The sequence below is a fragment of the Erythrolamprus reginae genome, unplaced genomic scaffold (assembly GCF_031021105.1).
Source record: "Erythrolamprus reginae isolate rEryReg1 unplaced genomic scaffold, rEryReg1.hap1 H_1, whole genome shotgun sequence".
Taxonomy (NCBI): Eukaryota; Metazoa; Chordata; class Lepidosauria; order Squamata; family Dipsadidae; genus Erythrolamprus; species Erythrolamprus reginae.
The window spans coordinates 2702270-2722082 of NW_027248462.1; the positions used below are offsets into that span (position 1 = coordinate 2702270).

A 19813-nucleotide genomic window follows, 5' to 3' on the forward strand; every position below is an offset into this window, starting at 1 on the left:
AATGTAACTTCAATTGAAGAATTGAATCAGCTTGCCTAGAGTACAGCTGTGACAGTAACTGAAGAACTAGGGTTACTGCAACAGAAACCAATTGGAAAACCAACTGGAAAACCAAAATGGAAAATCCGACTAGAACTGAAAATCACAAGCTTGAGAACAGATGCAAGTAACTTGAAGAACATTAAGGAGCAGAAACTGAACAATCAGAACATCAAAGACTATTTGTCAAAAAAGTAATGGCTTGGTACAAGAAAGATCGAGGAAGCTCTGGAAATTGTAAAGCAGCAGATAACAGCAACAGCCAGGAAAATTGAGCGATATGAAGCTAGGATCACCCAGTACATGCAGAATCAAACATTTCAATCCAACCAGAGGCAGTTCTACCAGAACCTGCATCAGCAAACAGATAAGAAAATTGAAAAGCCAGAGATGAATATAACAACAAAGTTCTGCAAAGATCTCTGGGAGGTCAAAAAGGACTATAACAAAAATGCTGGATGGATAAAGGAATTTGAGAAAAAATTCTCAAAGAGCAATATGCAGCAGTTGGAAATAATACCTGAAATGATTGCAAAAAGAGTGAAGAAAGTAAAGAACTGGACATCCCCTGGCACTGATCAGGTGCATGGTTTTTGGCTGAAATACCTGACCAGCCTGCATGCAAAAATGGCCGAATTGTTCAACAAAATGCTGCAGACAGGAAATATCAGTGAATGGCTTACAACTGGCAGAACTTATTTAATATAGAAAGACGCAGCGAAAGGAGCCATACCAGGAAACTACAGGCCAATAACATGTTTGCCGACCATGCTCAAACTGCTGACAGGTATCATAGCTGACAGAATTCAGGACTACCTAGAAGAAAATGACATCATGCCGGTGGAGCAAAAGGGCAATAAAAGATGAAGCAGAGGTACAAAAGACCAGCTCCTAATTAATAAAATGATTTCGGAGAACTGTAAGAACAGGAAAATAAACTTATACATGATCTGGATTGACTACAAGAAAGCCTTTGACTCATTGCCACACAGCTGGATGATAAAATGCCTGGAAGTCATTGGAGTCAATGAAAACATCAGAAAATTCAAAAAGGCGATGAAATATTGGAAGACTGAGCTTTTTGTTGGAAATGAAAGCTATGGACTGATCAACATCAGAAGGGGTATCTTCCAGAGGGACTCTTTGTCCCCATTGCTATTCACCATTGCTATAATCCCACTGTCACTTATCCTACAGAAAACAAACCTAGGCTAACAAACTGCTAAGAATTCCCCAAAAATTTCACACCTGCTGTATAAGGATGACCTGAAGCTATACGGCAAATCAGGAATTGAGATACAGTCACTAACCAAAACTGTGCAAATCTTCAGCAATGACATCAATATTATTATTATTATTATTTATTAGATTTGTATGCTGCCCCTCTCCGAAGACTCGGGGCAGCTCATAACAGTAATAAAAACAATATAGTAGTGGAACAAATCTAATATTAAAAAACATATAAAACCCTATCATTATTTAAAAAACCAAACAGCACATTCATACCAAACATAAAACAAAATATAAAAAAGCCTGGGGGAAAGGTGTCTCAACTCCCCCATGCCTGGCGGTATAAGTGAGTCTTGAGTAGTTTACGAAAGACAAGGAGGTTGGGGGCAGTTCTAATCTCTGGGGGGAGTTGCTTCCAGAGGACCAGGGCCACCACAAAGAAGGCTCTTCCCCTGGGGTCCGCCAAACAACATTGTTTAGTCGACAGGACACGGAGAAGGCCAACTCTCTGGGACCTTATCGGTCGCTGGGATTTGTGCGGTAGCAGGCGGTTCCGGAGGTACTCTGATCCAATGCCATGCATGGCTTTAAAGGTCATGACCAACACTTTGAATTGTGACCAGAAACCGATCAGCAGCCAATGCAAGCCACGGAGTGTTGAATAAATATGGGCGAATCTTGGAAGCCCCACAATGGCTCTCGCGGCTGCGTTCTGCACAATCTGAAGTTTCTGAACACTTTTCAAAGGTAGACCCATGTAGAGAGCGTTGCAGTAATTGAACATCGAGGTGATGAGGGCATGAGCGACTGTGAGGAATGACTTCCTGTCCAGATAGGGCTGCAACTGGTGCACCAGGCGAACCTGGGCAAACGCCCCCCTTGCCACAGCCGAAAGATGGTGTTCCAATGTCAGCTGTGGATCGAGGAGGGCTCCCAAGTTGTGAACCCTCTCTGAGGGGGTCAGTAGTTCCCCCCCCCCAGGGTAATGAACAGACAGATGGAATTGTCTTTGGGAGACAAGACCCACAGCCACTCCATCTTGTCTGGGTTGAGTTTGAGTTTCTTGACACCCATCCAGGCCCCAACAGCCTCCAGGCACCGGCATATCACTTCCACTGCTTCGTTGACTGGACATTGGGTGGAGATGTATAACTGGGTATCATTGGCGTATTGATGATACCCTGTGCCCTTGAATGATCTCACCCAGAGGTTTCATGTAGATATTTAATAGCAGGGGAGAGGGAACTGACCCCTGAGGCACCCCACAACTAACTGACTGTGACCGACCGGAGAGGTAGGAGGAGAACTGCTGGAGAACAGTGCTTCCCACTCCCAACCCCTCCAGCCGACACAGAAGGATACCATGGTCGATGGTATCAAAAGCCACTGAGAGGTCAAGAAGCACCAGGACAGAGGACAAGCCCCTGTCCCAGGCCCGCCAGAGATCGCCCATCAACGTGACCAAAGCAGTGTCCATGCTGTAACCCGGCCTGAATCCAGACTGCTGAGGACCTAAATAATCGGCTTCTTCCAAGGACTGCTGGAGTTGGAGCGCCACCACCTTCTCAACAACCTTCCCCATAAAGGGAAGGTTGGAGACTGGATGGTAGTTATTAAACACGGCTGGGTCCAGGGAAGGCTTCTTGAGGAGGGGGTGCACAAGTGTCTCCTTATAAAGGGCTGGAAAATACCCCCTCCCTAAGGAGACATTGACAATCTCCTGGGCCCAGCTCCGTGTCACCTCTCGGCCGGCCGAAACCAACCAAGAGGGACACGGATCCAGTAGACAGGTGGCGGAACTCACAGCTCCAGTGGCCTTGTCCAATTCATCAGGTGTCACCAAGTCAAACTCCTCCCAGACTGATGGACAAAGACATTTAGCCCTAGTCACCTCGACTGACTCATTTGTAGGTCTTAATAAAATCTCTTACAAGTGTTCAGTCAGATTCAGACTTACTCTTCCTCCATCGCCATGGAGTTAGGGCCTGGATAAATGTGCCACAGTGGCACTGAAAAAGGGGGAAATCACTGAAAGTCACTGAAAGTGAGGGCATTGAAATGCCAAATGGTCAAACCATCAAGTGCCACCAGCCAGAAGCCTACAGATACTTGGGCATCTTGCAACTGGATAATGTGAAAATTGTGATCAGCAAAGAGTACATCCAGAGGACCAGAAAAATTTTGAAGAGCAAATTGAATGGTGGCAACTCTATCAAGGCTATAAATATGTGGGCCATACCTGTCATTAGATACACAGCTGGCATAGTGAACTGGACTCAAGCAGAACTGGACAACCTGGACAGGAAAAGCAGAAAATTAATGACGATCCATCATGCACTACACCCCCGCAGTGATGTTGACAGGCTGTATTTACCAAGGAAAATAGGTGGCAGAGGACTTTTGCAAGTGAAGCAGACAGTGGAAGAAGAGAAGCATGCATTAGCTGACTATGTGAAGGAGAGCAAAGAGTCAGCGTTGATGGAGGTCAACAATAGGAAGCTTCTCAAGGTGAAGCAAACTAAGGACCAGTACAGAAAAACTGTAACTCAATGCTGTATGGACAGTTGGTGGAACAAAGCATTGCATGGCCAGTCCTTGGAGAAGATTGAAGGCAAAGTGGACAAAGAAAAGACCTGATCATGGATTACAAATGGAACACTCAAAAAGGAGACAGAACGACTAGTACTGGTGGCACAAGAACAGGCCATTAGAACAAATGCTGTCAAAGCCAGAATTGAAAAATCAACAGATGATCCAAATGCAGACTCTGTAAAGAAACAGATTAAACAATTGATCACATACTCAGCTGCTGCAAAAAGGTCGCACAGACTTACTACAAGCATAGACATGATGCTGTGGCACAGATGATCCACTGGAACTTGTGCCGGAACTACCATTTACCAGTGGCAAAGAACTGGTGAGATCATAAGCCCGAAAAAGTGGTCAAAAATGAGCAAGCAAAACTACTGTGGGACTTCCGACTTCAGACTGACCAAATTCTGAAGCATAACACACCAGACATCCTGATTGTGGAGAAAAAGAAAGTATGGATCATCAGCATTGCAATCCCAGGGGACGGCAGAATTGAGGAGAAGCAGCTAGAGAAATTAGTGAAATACGAAGATCTAAAAATCGAGCTGCAATGACTCTGGCATAAGCCAGTGAAAGTTATCCCAGTGGTACTTGGCACGCTGGGGCAGTGCCAAAAGATCTCAGCGGACATTTGAAAACCATCAGAATTGACAAAATCTCCATCTGTCAATTGCAAAAGGCCGCTTTACTGGGATTGGCAAACATAATTCGCCACTACATCATGCAGTCCTAGGTGCTTGGGAAGCGCCCGACTGGTGATGAAATATGAAATCCAGCATAGTGATCTCGTTTGCTGAGTTGTAATGATACAATAACAATAACAATAACAATAACAATAACAATAACAATAACAATAACAATAACAATAAAAATAACAATAAAAATAACAATAACAATAACAATAACAATAACAATAACAATAACAATAACAATAACAATAACAATAACAACAACAATAACAATAACAATAACAATAACAATAACAATAACAATAACAATAACAATAACAATAACAACAACAACAACAACAACAACAACAACAATAATAATACATTTATTAGATTTGTATGCCGCCCCTCTCCGGAGACTCGGAGCAGCTCACAACAGTAATAAACAGTATATAGATCCAATACTTAGAAAACAATTTAAGAACCTTGTCATTAAAATAGTCACAAAACCCAATCAACCATACATAAACCGTAATAGCTAGGGGATATATCAATTTCCCCATGCCTGGCGACATAGGTGGGTTTTCAACTACTTGCAAAAGGCGAGAAGGATGGGGGCAGTTCTAATCTCTGGGGGGGAGTTGATTCCAGAGGGCCAGGGCTGCCACAGAGAAGGCTCTTCCCCTGGGTCCCGCCAGATGGCATTGCTTAGTCAATGGGACCCGGAGAAAGCCAACTCTGTGGGTCCTAATTGTGCCACAGATGCACATTTCCCAGCCAGATTTTGCTTTTGCGCATATGCAGGAAGCAAAATCTTATGAGGGAATGCATGCACACAAAAGATTTCAGTGATGTTTTGCTTCCGTGCATGTGCAGAAGCAAAAAAATCACCAAAATCTCTCTCATGCACATGTCCCCTTGTGAAATTTTGTTTCCTGCACATGTGCAGAAGCAAAATCTTGCTGGGATGTGCACGCATACCAGAAACCCAAAGCTGTGCACACAGTGCACTGGTAGCGGCAGTAGTAGCAACCCCTGCCTGCCTTTAATATACTATGTACCAGGAAGAAAACACAATATCTTTAAGGTTCTGAAATAGGATTAGGAATCCATACCTGACTGTAAAACATTACTCCAAATCCTATGTTTATCATACTTGATTATTAAATTATTTAAGATATCTTCAGGTATGATAAGAAAGGGACAATTTTAGTGACCTGTAATACCACTTATTCACACCCTTTTCTGCAAGAATCCAATTCATCCTGACATAAGCATAGTAATGTTCTTATTTGTACCGAGATCCTATTGTTTATCATCCCACATATATCTTAAATTAGACAGAGTTTGAACAATTGTTTATTTTTCCCTTGTGTAACACAGAGTGCCATGTACTATAACCTAACAATTATCTCCATCTTGGCAAACCACATGATACTTTTCTCAAGTCATACATACAACATTACCACTTTGTGGAAGCTTATATTGACTACTGTATCTCTGGGTGGTCCCAATTTGGTCTGAGATATTCTTGAAGCTTTTCAAACCATCTCTAGAAATTTACTTTTTTGAAAAGTATCTGAAGCCAGTCGAGACAATGTGGTATAACCAAAATAACGATGGATGGCACTATTGATGTATGAAATCTGAACTACTTTTTGATTGGGATGGCAAAAATATTTCTGTTGCTTCTGCTCATTCTGTGGTTGCAGCAGCATTCAGCTGAATACAAAACTCTGAGTGCTTTATGTATGATTATTGAGCCCATCCAGATACTGAATGAATATTGTCAGACAGAGGATTTAATCATAGGAGCAATTACAACTCAGTATAATTGTGTATTTGACATACCATCTTTCAATGAAAGTTTCAAAATGAAGCCTTTATGTGATCTTGTGTACGGATATTTTTTTCTTTTTAAAAAATTCAAAACACAAATAGAAAAAAATGAAATATTTTTGCAACTTGCAATGGAATATTTGGCATTCAGTCTTGTTCTATGTTATGATTTGAGTCAATGAATTTTAAGTTTGGTCTGTAAGTTGAGATCTGCTACAAAATCTACTCAGAGTTTCTTTTAGTACAATATATTTTCTCTTTATACCCATTTATTTCTTTCTATTTTGTCCTGTTAATCAGACTCATTTTTTACCATGTGTTTCAAATTTCACCTGGTATTGTCCTGGCTCTTTCTAGCAACTAATCTGCATTTTTTATTGTTCAATTATTCATAGCTTTATACTTTATTCTTTTTTATCTTTCACATACCCAGCAGTCCTTTTAATCTATTTTATTCTTTATCTTGTTTACACTGTGGATTTATATGCACACCTTAACTGGAATTCCCATGTGATTTTATTGAAGTGAAAAGAGATTTTTTGACACCTGAAAATTTAACTCATTTCCAATTTCAAAATGTATATGAATCTTCGTGAACACACTCATTTATGTTATGTAAAGGAAATTCATTAACAATATAAAAAGTAAATGTAATTGCAATCTTTACAGATTTACACTTTGGAGAAATTGAGTTATAGGCCATGGATAATGTGAATTAGTTATTATACAAAATAATCATATTTTAGAAAAGAAAGAGATTTGCAGTTGTTTCTTTATATTCAGTGTTATTAAAACAAAATTAGGCTTTGAGAAGAGGAGAGGAGAGGGGAGACATATAAATTGACCTTTTAGTAAATAAGGAAGAACGTATGAATAACTTATCCATATAAGTGGTGTTCTAGATCTTGCTAAAGTTCAAATGTCAATCTTTCCTTATCCATATGGACTATGGTTTTCTCTATATAAACTGACATCAAGCCAAACAAATTGTTCTATAAACAATGATTGTATTTTTTCATAATGTAACTCTGCTTTTAGTTTGAAGTTGAAGAACTACCAACATGTCCTGACCATGGCATTTGCAGTGAAGGAGATCAACGAGAATTCCCAAACCTTACCAAATCTTACCCTGGGGTTCCACATCTATGACAGTTATTCCAGTCCAAGGATGACTTATTACAATACTTTGAAGCTTCTTTCTACTTGGAAAAGAACCATTCCTAATTATAGCTGTGATAATGCAAAAAAAATGATATCCCTGATCGGAGGTTTAGACTCTTCCACCTCCTTCTACATGGCTACCCTTACAGGCATCTATAAAATTCCTCAGGTAGACACAACGACTGCTTTATAAAGTTTTTCCATATTATGTCTTTTTATTTGTGGAAGAGGGTTTTCAGATCAATGGCTGTATTTGACCATTGGTTGATGCACTCTACTTCTTAGTAAAGCTAGGATAAAGCTAAAATTTTCATTTATATATTTTACATTTAAATCAAATATGTTAAATACAATGATTGTGATGATATACTTATACATTTAAAGAATGTTCAAATCAGCCACAATAAACATAACATTTTCCTAGCTGGTCTTAAGGATCACATGCATCCTTGTATCCTTTAATTGTTACTTTTCTATTTTCGTCTCAAATATTACTGCCTCAATATTTGAATGAAAAAAGGTGTGTGTGGTCTCAAAAACAGTATTCTTTGCAATGTCATTAAATATGAATGTATTTAAGATATTTGATCATTTTACCATATGCTATATTTTTGCCAGAGAGCAAAGATTGGCTAACTCGTGAGAATATTGAAAAAAAAAACTTTGAGAAATTGACATGCTGTATCTTTGAAATATCATGACTATCTCCACTATAAGAAGATGAAGGATTTTCAAAGAGTTTATGCCAAATGATTTATTATGTGGAGTGCCTAATCATGTTACAATAATCATCCCCCCAAAAAACATAAAATCATGACAAGTATTTGAAAAAAATCATATTTGCCTTTTTTTTTTCTTGACAGATTGCTTATTCTGTATTTGCTCCAGTGGTGAATGCTCGCAAATTTCTCCCTTTTTTGTATCGAATGATGCCAAGTGATATGGTCCAATATTCAGGAATCGTACAACTTCTTTTGCATTTTCAGTGGACTTGGGTTGGGATCATTGCAACAGATGATGACGATGGAGAAAAGTTTGTACAGACCTTAACACCACTGCTCTCTCAGCATGGCATCTGCCCAGCCATCATTGTAAATATACCAACATTATCTCATTATTTAAACTACTATGACTTATTGATGCAAATATCACCGGAATCCATGTTATTAACCTCATCTGAAGTTAATGTGTTTGTGCTACATGCAAATCATAGAACTATAACATGTATTAAATGGTTGATGTACATGTATAAGCTCCTGGAAGACAATGACACTAAATCAGTACATAAAATCTGGATTATGACAGCCCATTGGGATTTCTCATCAGACATATTGCATAAAACATTTGATATGATGTTCTTCCACGGTGCCTTATCTTTTGCAATTCATACTAATGAACTTCTGGGATTCACCCATTTTCTGCAGGGATTAGATCCTCATTCAGATAACAATGATCGATTTATCCAGGTTTTCTGGCAACAGGCATTTAATTGTTCATTTTCTGGTCATAATGGAAAAGAATGTACTGGCCAAGAGAAACTGGACCATTTGCCAGGAGTTCTTTTTGAAATGAGCATGACTTCCCAGAGCTACAGAATTTACAATGCTATTTTTGTCTTAGCATATGCTTTGCATGACATCTACAAACCCAGGCCACAAAAAAGAGCTATATTTAATAGACATAATCTGGAATATAAATCTTGGCAGGTAAGGTATTTTAGTTATTTCGGTTTTGATATAGTGGACAAAAAGCACTAATGGCTTTATAGATGGAGCATTTTTGCTGAATTTAAAAAAAATCTCCAGTATTTGTTTCAGAGTTGCATGACACATTTTATCATATTTGTTACCAAAAGCACATGTTAATATATTTTTGTACCAAGACATATCAATTTCTATTTGCAACCTCTATTTATTGCTATTGAATAGTTTCTTGAATATATCCCTTCTGTATCCATCCCTTAATTTAACATTTGAAAAAAATCATAACATAATAGAATATCCCTTTCCTTTAAAAAGAATGGATTCCTGATCTGATATCTTTGAACAGACTATTCCTACTGTTAAATAAAGAGATAAATCTGCTTCAAGTAATTTATATTCAGAATGCATGTTGAAATAATTTTGATGGGAAATATTTTTGATGTTCAGCTTAGCCTATATACATTCAGGAGCAAACTATCTTCAGACTACAATAGTAAAGACCTGTATAAAATTAATATTCTATTTCTTAATTGATTATCTATTGTATATGGGGTAGTAGAGATGACAGTATTGACTGTGTGTGCAGTTACCTCTGCTTTCCCAGGCAAGGACTTCAAAGCTAAAGATATTAAACTTGCATGAATAAACCCCTAAACTGAGATAAAAACAAGAATAATGTAATAATAGTTATTTAACAAATGTGCCTTTATCTTTATAGATTCACCCCTTCTTGAGGAGCATCACTTTTAATAATAGTGCTGGGGATATTGTATCTTTCAATGAAAATGGTGAATTAAAAGCTGGATATGATATTCTAAACTGGGTTGTTTTTCCAAACCAATCCTTTGTAAAAGTGAGAGTAGGAAAGATGGATACACAAGACAAAGAGCTAATTATTAAAACAGATACTATCACATGGCATAGTTCATTTAATCAGGTAAGATGCAGTTTGACTTCAGAAATGCCAAGTTAGTTGAGAAATTATCTTACAATGGTCTTTGACAATTTTTCGTGTTTAATTTGAATAATTTCAGCCAATATCTTCTCACTGATATTTATTTATCACTGACATTAACAGATCTCAATCTGTTTACTTTACCACCTCTAAAACACATCACACGAAAATAATTTTATTCCCAGGTGATCATTTGAAAAGTTATCTACCTGTTTTGAAAATGTTCCAGACCTTATGTTCCCTTTTTATCTGCCAATATATATTTAATCTGTTTGTGTCCAATTTCTTCATTTTAAAATATTTAGTTAGTTAGTTAGTTAGTTAGTTAGTTAGTTAGTTAGTTGGTTAGTTGGTTAGTTGGTTAGTTGGTTAGTTGGTTAGTTGGTTAGATGGTTAGTTGGTTAGTTGGTTAGTTAGTGAGTGAGTTAGTGAGTTAGTCAATCTAACCACAAGGTGACTTTGCACAGCTTAAATATTAAAATGTAACCATAAATATATGAATAAATAAGAAAAAGCACAATAAAATTTTAATAAAGCATCAATTATAAGTGAAAATGGGGAGAAGAAAGAAGAATATACAGTGGTGTTTGGGAAGTACTGCTAGTCAATTGTCTCTCTTCAATATGAAATTCCTCCATCAGGCCCAAAGCCAATTGGTAGAGCCAGGTCTTCAGGTTCTTTAGAAGGTGGGAGCCAATCTTGAGGTTATTTTAACTGTTGTTTTATTTATATAATATTATTTATTATCTTTATTTTAATTATTCTTGTATTTCAAGGAAGCACACATATCTAATGTTCAGGCATGATCTCAGATGACATTAGATAAAATTACAGTGTTAATGACATAGTGCTTATCAAAATAGGAGCATGATCTATATTCTTTTGCTTTATGGGCAGGTACAACCACTTTCTCTCTGCAATAAGAACTGCCATCAGGGTTATTACAGAAGAAAAAAAGAGGGGAAGCCATTTTGCTGCTATGATTGTGTCCCATGTGCAGATGGAAAAATTTCAGATCAGATGGGTAGGATAAGATATAATGCTAACAGCTTACAATTTAATCATCCTCAAAGAGATACCCTCCCCTCTTTTGTGGCATTGTATATTTATTAATATGAATCCAGAATATTTAGAGAAACGGAATACGATAGAAATGTGTATCTCTACATGAATAGCTTGGGAGGGGGGAGGTTTACAATTAAATTAAGCCAGAAAATTTCCCCCTTGGAATATCTACCCAATTTATCAAAAAAATCATTATAGGTGTTTTATTATGTGAAACTGGCTGTGGATAATTAACTAATTATGGTCTGAGATGATCACCAATTTTTAAAAAATCAGATATGAGTTATATGTAATTAAGAATAGCTTACTATTCTTTCTGTTAGTAACAAGATTACTAGGTAATCATTTACATAAATCTCATTGTCTCCAGGTCACTCAAAACAATCAAAATAATTACAATGAAATCAATAAAACATGAAGGATAAAAATGCCAAATATGATAAAGTTATAATCTTCACTTAAGACCTGGGTGAGATGTCAGGATCTTATGGCCAGAAATGGGATTCAGCAGATTCTGAACAGTTCTGGAAAATCGGTAGTAGAAATTTTGAGCAGTTTGGAGAACTGGTAAATACCATCTCTGACTGGCCCCATCCCTATCTATTCTCTGCTTTCCAAGTCTCAGCTGATCGGGAGGAAATGGGGATTTTGCATTAACCTTCTTCTGGGGTGGGGAGGGAATGGACATTTTACAGCATCCTTGCAATGCCATGCCCACCAAGCCATGCCCACCAAGCCACCCTGACAGAACCGGTAGTAAAAAAAGGTGAATTCCAACACTGCTCTGGCTCTTCTAAACAATAGCAGAGTGGGGTCTTTCAACTTCAGGCAGGATTCCATTCTGGAGGTATATACTGCTTCTAAGATCCTTAATAGACCCTGGATTTTTTTAATTAAAAAAACCTAAAGTATCTGCAAGATTGAATTGGTTGGCCAGATGTTGTGGGAGAAAGTGACCTCAAATAATCAACTCCATATGCTATATAGGGGTTTATCAATTAAAAAAAACACCTTTGAATTGCATGATAGCTACTGCAGCCCATGAAGCAGAAGCGTATATGTGCATCACTACTACCATTTGCACTATTTCATTCTGGACCAATGGAAGCTTTCAGGTGGTCTTCAAGAGCACTCTCATGTACAGCACCTTGCAGACTTCAGCCATAAGGTCGCTAGAGCATAAGTGGGCATTCCAAGAGCACCCAGTCTAGGAAAGAGGCCAATGGGCATACTGGATGAAGTTATACAAAGACATTCCTGGTTACAGCTCAAAACTACCCATCCAAGAAGATTGCCAGATTATTTACCAACTTTGAAGAGGGAGATGCAAAGAGAAAAGTGTCATTCCACCTAAGTACAAAAATAGGATATCCACAGCCACTCAGTCTTAACTCACTCTCACTTAAACCTGAGTCAAAAATTAGTTTCACATCTTTTTTTCCTGAAATTCAGGCTCAGATCAAATTCAGAGATATTCCCACACATGCATTTTATATTAAGTTTAGGAAAAATTTTAAGATAAAAAATGATTAAACTTGTCTTCTCAAGCACATATTTTGTGGCAATATTAGGGCAATATATGTTTTTCTCTAGATATTAACACAATACATATCCTATCTTTCAGACATGAATGATTGTTTCCAATGCCCAGAAGATCACTATTCGAACAAAAACAGAGATCAATGCCTTCCTAAAAGAATTAACTTCCTCTCTTTCACTGAACCTTTGGGGATCACATTAGTCTTTTTGGCTGTGATGTTATCTGTAATCACAGTTTGGGTTCTTTGGATATTCACAATACATCGGAACACTCCCATTGTAAAAGCCAACAATCGGGATCTAACCTACTATCTGCTTATATCCCTTCTGCTGGGTTTCCAGTCCTCATTCTTGTTCATTGGCAAACCACAGACCCTCACCTGCTATTTGCAACAAGCCACTTTTCCCATCATTTTTTCAATAGCTATTTCTTGCATATTGGCCAAAACTGCTACTGTGGTACTTGCTTTTATGGCCACAAAGCCAGGATCCAAATTGAAAAAATGGATAGGAAAAAAACTGGCCAACTTCATTCTTCTTGGCTGCTCCTTGATTCAAGTTGGGATTTGTATTGTATGGTTATGGATATTTCCTCCTATTCTAAATTTTGACTTTCATGCTCTGGCTGAAGAAATTGTGGTGGAATGCAAGCAAGGATTAGATGTTATGTTTTATTGTGTTCTGGGTTACTTGAGTTTTCTAGCCCTTGTTAGCTTTACTGTTGCATATTTTGCTAAGAAACTGCCTGACATTTTCAATGAAGCCAAATTTATCACCTTCAGCATGTTGGTATTTTGCAGTGTGTGGTTTTCTTTTATTCCCTCTTACTTGAGCACCAAGGGAAAATACATGGTGGCTGTGGAAGTCTTTTCCATCTTGGCATCTAGTGCTGGATTATTGGGCTGTATTTTTTTCCCCTAAATGCTATATAATTCTGTTTCAGCCTATATTGAACAGCAAGGATCTGCTGATTAGAAAGAAATAGCATTCACATTTCCTATTTTTATTATTTATCAACATATTTTTTATCAAAATTCTATATAAAGAGCTATCAATTACATTTTCTTTTCATTATGTTGATTCTATTTGGAAAATCTTTATTTCTGTTAATTGAATTAATGGATTGAAAATATTTCTAACGTGTCTTTAAACATTGGGGTTGACTCAAATCTTTGCCAGAAACTTTATTAATTTTTTGTTGGACAATGAACTTTTAAATTGTTTTAATTATGTTAAAGGTTTCTTGTCCTAAAAAAACCCCATGTAAAATGATCACAAATGATTATCAATTACAAAATTAAAATTAAAATTGTTTGCATAAGTCGCACTGCTTGGATCAGCATGAGGACGGATTCACATTTTTGTTGCTACTAGTGTGCTGCGCCTGCAGATTCACTTCTCCTGTGTGCGTGTGCATGCTTCACATCATGTTTTTGCTTCTGTGCATGCGCAGGAAGCAAAATCTTAAGAGGGGATGTACATGAGAGAGGAATTTCAGCAATATTTTTGCTTCCATGCATGCACAGAAGCAAAAAATTGCCAGAATCTCTCTCACGCACTGATCCCCTCATGAAATTTTGCTTCCTGTGCATAGAAGCAAAAACATGCTGGGACGTGCATGCAGAAGAACAGAAGCTTCACATGCAGTGTAACTTTTGCTACCGGTGCACCATCCTTATCCATACCAGTAGCAACATAATACTGATCTGCATATATACTATACCAGCGCAGACATCCTTGATTCCTGGGAAAAACCCAATGTTAATGAAGACCAACACCAAACAAAGCTGTAATTTTATATGCTGTTTATATTATAATGATAAATTCATAATAAATGTATGGCCCCATTTAATCAATGGCTCAAAGACTTGTACACTTGTATGCCATTGATGATCAGATTGGCCAAATACTGTATGAAGGCTTTGTATGGACAACTATTTTAAAATATGGGACTCATTTATTATACAAAATACAATGGAAGAGGGAAAACCATGATAGATATACACACAAACACACAGAGACTTGCTTTCATAATATTTGCATTAGGTATATATTGAATTGAAACTGTCTACTGTTATATTATTCTTTCCTTTTATTTTTTTCTGTTGTATTTTTGACAGTTTTAAAGCACTTGTTATGCTTTTTTATTGATAATGTATGTAACTTTTCATTATTCAATAATACAATTTTATCATTTTAATTCAATACTAAAAAATGATTTTATGTTTTGTTCCTAATTTTTGTTATTTAAAAGCAGAAAAAAACTTAAATTTTGCAAGGAAATAATTATTGTGGATAAAAATAAGTTGAATCTGTTTTAATGAAGGAGTAGAGATGTCAGCATGCCTTCCCAAATATATTTATTCAGGCTGCTTAAAGTACAAGAATAAAGCCAATATCCCTACCCACAGATCAGAGATAGTATTCATCTGGTTTGGACAAGTTGTTATTCATTCATTCATTCATCCATTCATTCTTATTTACTTACTTACTTACTTACTTACTTACTTACTTACTTACTTACTTACTTACTTACTTACTTATTTATTGAGTGAGTTGAAAGGGACCATGAAGGCCATCAAGTTCAACCCCCTACCCAAGCAGGAACCCTATAGGACACCAGTCAAGTGGCAGTTCAATCTTCTCTTTAAAATGTCCAGAGTGTTGGAGTTCACAACGTCCGCTGGTAGGTTGTTCCATTGGTTGATCGCTCTGACCGTCAGGAAGTTCCTCCTTATCTCCATGTTGAATCTCTGCTTGGTCAGCTTCCAGCCGTTGTTCCTTGTCCGGCCCTCTGGTGCCCTGAAGAATAAAGTGATCCCTCCTCTCTGTGACATCCCCTCGTATACTTGTAGACTGCTATCATGTCCACTCTGGCCCTCCTTTTCTCTAGGCTATCCATGCCCAGTTCCCTCAGTCTCTCTTTGTAAGTCTTGGTTTCCAATCCTGTAATCATCTTGGTTGCTCTTTTTTGCACCTTCTCCAGAATTTCAATGTCTCTTTTGAAGTGTGGTGACCAGAACTGAATACAGTACTCCAAGTGTGGTCGGACCAGGGCGTAGAAGAGTGGTATTAAGACTTCCCTGGTCTTGGAGTGTATTCCACTGTTGATGCAGCTTAGGATTGTGTTGGCTTATTTAGCTGCTGCTGCACATTGTTGGCTCATGTTTAGTTGATTGTCCACCAAGACTCCGAGGTCTCTTTCGCAGTCACCACTGCTAAGAGGGGTTTCTCCCAGGTTGTATGTGTGTCCAGGGTTTTTTCTGCCTAGGTGAAGGACTTTGCTCTTGTCGATGTTAAACATCATTTTGTTGGTGTGGGCCCACTGTGTTAGTCTGTTGAGGTCTTTCTGTAATTTGAGCCTGTCTTCTAGGGTATTGGCTACCCCTGCAAGCTTGATGTCGTCTGCGAATTTGATCAGTTGCCTTTCTATTCCCTCGTCCAAGTCATTGATGAAAATGTTGAAGAGCACATGGCCCAGGACTGAACCCTGTGGTACCCCACTGCTTACGCACTGAGGACAACTCGTTGGGTGCGGTTGGTCAGCCAGCTATTGATCCATCTGCATGTGTAGTCTACTTCGCTTTTTTCTAATTTGTTGATTAGGAGATATTGGTCGACTTTGTCGAAAGCTTTGCTGGAGTCTAAGTATATGAGGTCCACCAGGTTGCGCTGGTCTACTGATTTGGTTATGGTGTTGAAAAAGGATATGAGATTGGTTTGACATGATTTGTTTCTGATAAACCCATGTTGGCTGTTGGATATTATCTTCTTTGTTTCCAGGTAGTGGCAAAGCTGTTTTTTTATTATTTTCTCCAGTATTTTTCCAGGTATTGAAGTCAGGCTAATAGGTCTGTAGTTGCTTGGATTTGTCTTTTTCCCTTTTTTGTGGATGGGAACTACGTCTGCTCATTTCCAGTCTTCTGGTAGGTCTCCAGTGGCCCAAGATTTTTGGTAGATGAGGAGAATAGGTTCCGCTATGGTGTCTGCCAGTTCTTTTAGGACTCTGGGGTGGAGTCTGCCAGGTCCCAGTGATTTGTACTTGTTAAGCTCCCTCAAGTAGTCTCTAATGGTAGCTTTGTCTGTGTTGAGTTTGGTTCCGGGGCTGTTATTTGCAGTTAGGTTGTAGGTTGGTTGGTTGGTGGTTCCTTTATGTGTGAAGACTGATGTAAAGTAGGTATTGAGCAGCTGTGCTTTGTCTCTGTTGTCGGTGATTTCGTTACCATCTTCGTTTTTTAGTATGGTGACTGTTTCTTTGATTTTTTTTTGTTTATGTGGTGGAAGAAGCTTTTTTTGTTGTTGTTAATTTTCATTGCAAGCTGTTCGTGTTGAGCTTTTGCTGTTCTTATGTTTGGCTTGCAGGTTCTGTCTGTTTGCTGATATTCCATCTTGGTTAGGAGTCCTTCTTTCCATTTTTTGTATTTGGCTTTTTTTTTTCTTTTATGTTGTCTGTGAGGTCCTTGTTTAGCCATGCTGGTTTCATTTTAGTTTTTCTGCTTTTCTTTTTTGTGGGGATTGAATTGTTTTGGGCCTCAATGATAGTGTTTTTTAGGGCTTCCCAGGCATTCTGTGTGGATTTACTCGTTAGAAGTTCCTTCCAGGGTTTATTCTTCAGGTTCACTCTAAGCTTGTTAAAGTCCGCTTTTCTGAAGTCTGGGACTGTACTTGAATTGGGTGTTGTAGTTAGTGATTGCGCAATGTTGAATTTTAGGATGGTATGATCACTCTCACCTAGCGTCCCTTCTCCTTCTATTCCCTCAATCATTTCTTCCCTGTTTGTTAAAATTAGGTCTAGTATTGCAGTCCCTCTGGTTGCTGTTTCCACTTTTTGACTTAGAAAGTTATCAGCGAGGCTGGTGAGAAATCGGGTGCTGAGTTTGTTTTCCAGTTAATGTCAGGGTAGTTAAAGTCCCCCATTGTTATTGTGCTGTGCTTGTTGCATATTGCTGATAGTTGGGTTGTAAAGAGGTTGTTCATTGTATCTGTTTGGTTTGGGGGCCTGTAGTAAACTCCAATTGTAATGTTTTCCTTTTTTTCTTTTATGTTAACCCATATTGTTTCAAGGGGGTTATCTTCTTTGGATTGATATAGCTCAGTGGTGGTGTAGTGGTCTTTTATGTATAGTGCAACTCCATCTCCTTTCTTGTTTGACCTGTTTTTCTTGAAGAGATTATAGCCCTTTATCTGTGTGTTCCAGTCATGTGATTCGTCCCACCATGTTTCTGTAATACCAATTAGATCGTATTGGCCCTCATGCATTAGTACTTCTAGCATCTTTCACCACATAGCCACCTTTGGGTAAAATATGACCTAATTTATCTCACTGGAATTATGAATCACTGCCCTTTCAAGACTTTTGAATAGGCAGAATTTTCATGGTTCTCTATCATACACAGATTGCTCAAAAGAACCAGCTGGATTCCTAGCATTTCTTCACATTGTATGGATATTTTAAATGAAAAATGCCACCTTGTGGTGGAGGATTGGAGCCATGAAATCAAGCCATAGTATGAAATGATCTTACCATGACAAGGTTGAGATGTATAAGCCCTTTAAATTCAAATTATAATTTCACTGTCCTGAGAGAAACATTAAGTCGAGTATGTTACAATCTCTTCAATAAAAATAGGTCAAACAAGAAAGGAGGTGGAGTTGCACTATACATAAAAGACCACTACACTGTAACAGAACTGTATCCAACCAAAGAAGATAACTCCCTAGAAAGCATATGGGTTAACATAAAAGAAAAAAAGTGCAACACTACAATAGGAGTATACTACAAGCCACCAAACCAAACTGATACAATTGACAACTTCTTTACATGCCAACTAACAGAAATATGCAATAAGCATAACACAATAATAATGGGGGACTTTAATGACCCCGACATCAACTGGAAAACCAACTAAGCACTGTTCTGTCTGGGTTTTCCCAGACCTCCACACCCACTGAAAAAACAGCCAGACACTCTGGTAAAATCCAACAGTATTTTATAGCAGGAAAAAATAAGCACAAAGGAAAACCTGTCTTCACAGCAAACAGGCTATAATACGTTACAACAGGGTCCTGATGTCCAGTCAATTCCACAAGCTTCTTGCTGGCACACCCCCCCAAGGTTTCAATAGTCCAAAGCACAAACCAGGATTGTAGCCACCAAAGTTCACAGACAGGTCTCACGAATCTCCAAGATAAAACTCCACAAGCCAGGAAGGGTGGGGCCGCCTTTTATCCTTTCCCAAGAGCACCACACCCAAACCCAGCTGTGACCTCTAATGCTGGAAATACCTAGCCAATTGAGTTCGTCTCTGATTAGCTCTCCTTTGTCGCATATCTATGATGTCGTGAGCATCTTCCCCCAGGGAATCCAGGCTGCTTGCTGGGGAGAGCTCCCCCTGGTGGAACTCTGGCTGTCCTTCGTCTGCAGCCTGGGATTCCTCTTCCTCGTCAGTCTGCACCTCCTGGTCCTCAGCCTCTCCCTCTGAGCTGGAAGCCGACAGCAAGTCCGCCATTCCCGGAGGGGTCCCAGGCTGAACCACAACAAGCACCAAGTGGAAAGTCTAATAGATTTCTCACCAGTCTTACAGATAACTTTCTAGGCCAAAAAGTGGAAACAGGAACCAGAGGGACTGCAATACTAGACCTAATACTAACAAACATGGAAGAAATGATAGAGAGAATCGAAGTAGAAGGGATGTTGGATGAGAGTGACCACTTCCTTCTAAAATTCAGTATAATACAATCACTAACTGCTGAACCCAACACCACTACAGTCCCAGACTTCAGAAAAGCGGACTTCAAAAAGCTTAAAGACAACCTGGAAAATATCCCCTGTAAAGAAGTTCTAAAGGGTAAATCCACAGAGGAAGCCTGGGAGGCCCTCAAAAACACAATCATATATGCCCAACACAATATAATCCCTATGAAAAAGAAAAACAGGAAAACTAAAAAGAAACCAGCATAGCTAAACAAAGACCTCACAGACAACCTAAAAGAAAAAATAAGCCAAATACAAAAAATGGAAA

The 19813-nt window shown here is 38.4% G+C and overlaps 1 protein-coding gene across 1 annotated transcript; it reads left to right on the plus strand.

Moving 5' to 3' along the window:
- The first annotated feature begins 8455 nt into the window (after positions 1 to 8455).
- Positions 8456 to 13712, plus strand: LOC139155255 (vomeronasal type-2 receptor 26-like). The gene is made up of 4 exons (XM_070730367.1): positions 8456 to 9235; positions 9951 to 10169; positions 11085 to 11211; positions 12877 to 13712. The coding sequence occupies exons 1-4, from the start codon at positions 8456 to 8458 to the stop codon at positions 13710 to 13712; spliced, it is 1962 nt and encodes a 653-aa protein (XP_070586468.1).
- The last annotated feature ends 6101 nt before the right edge of the window (positions 13713 to 19813 follow it).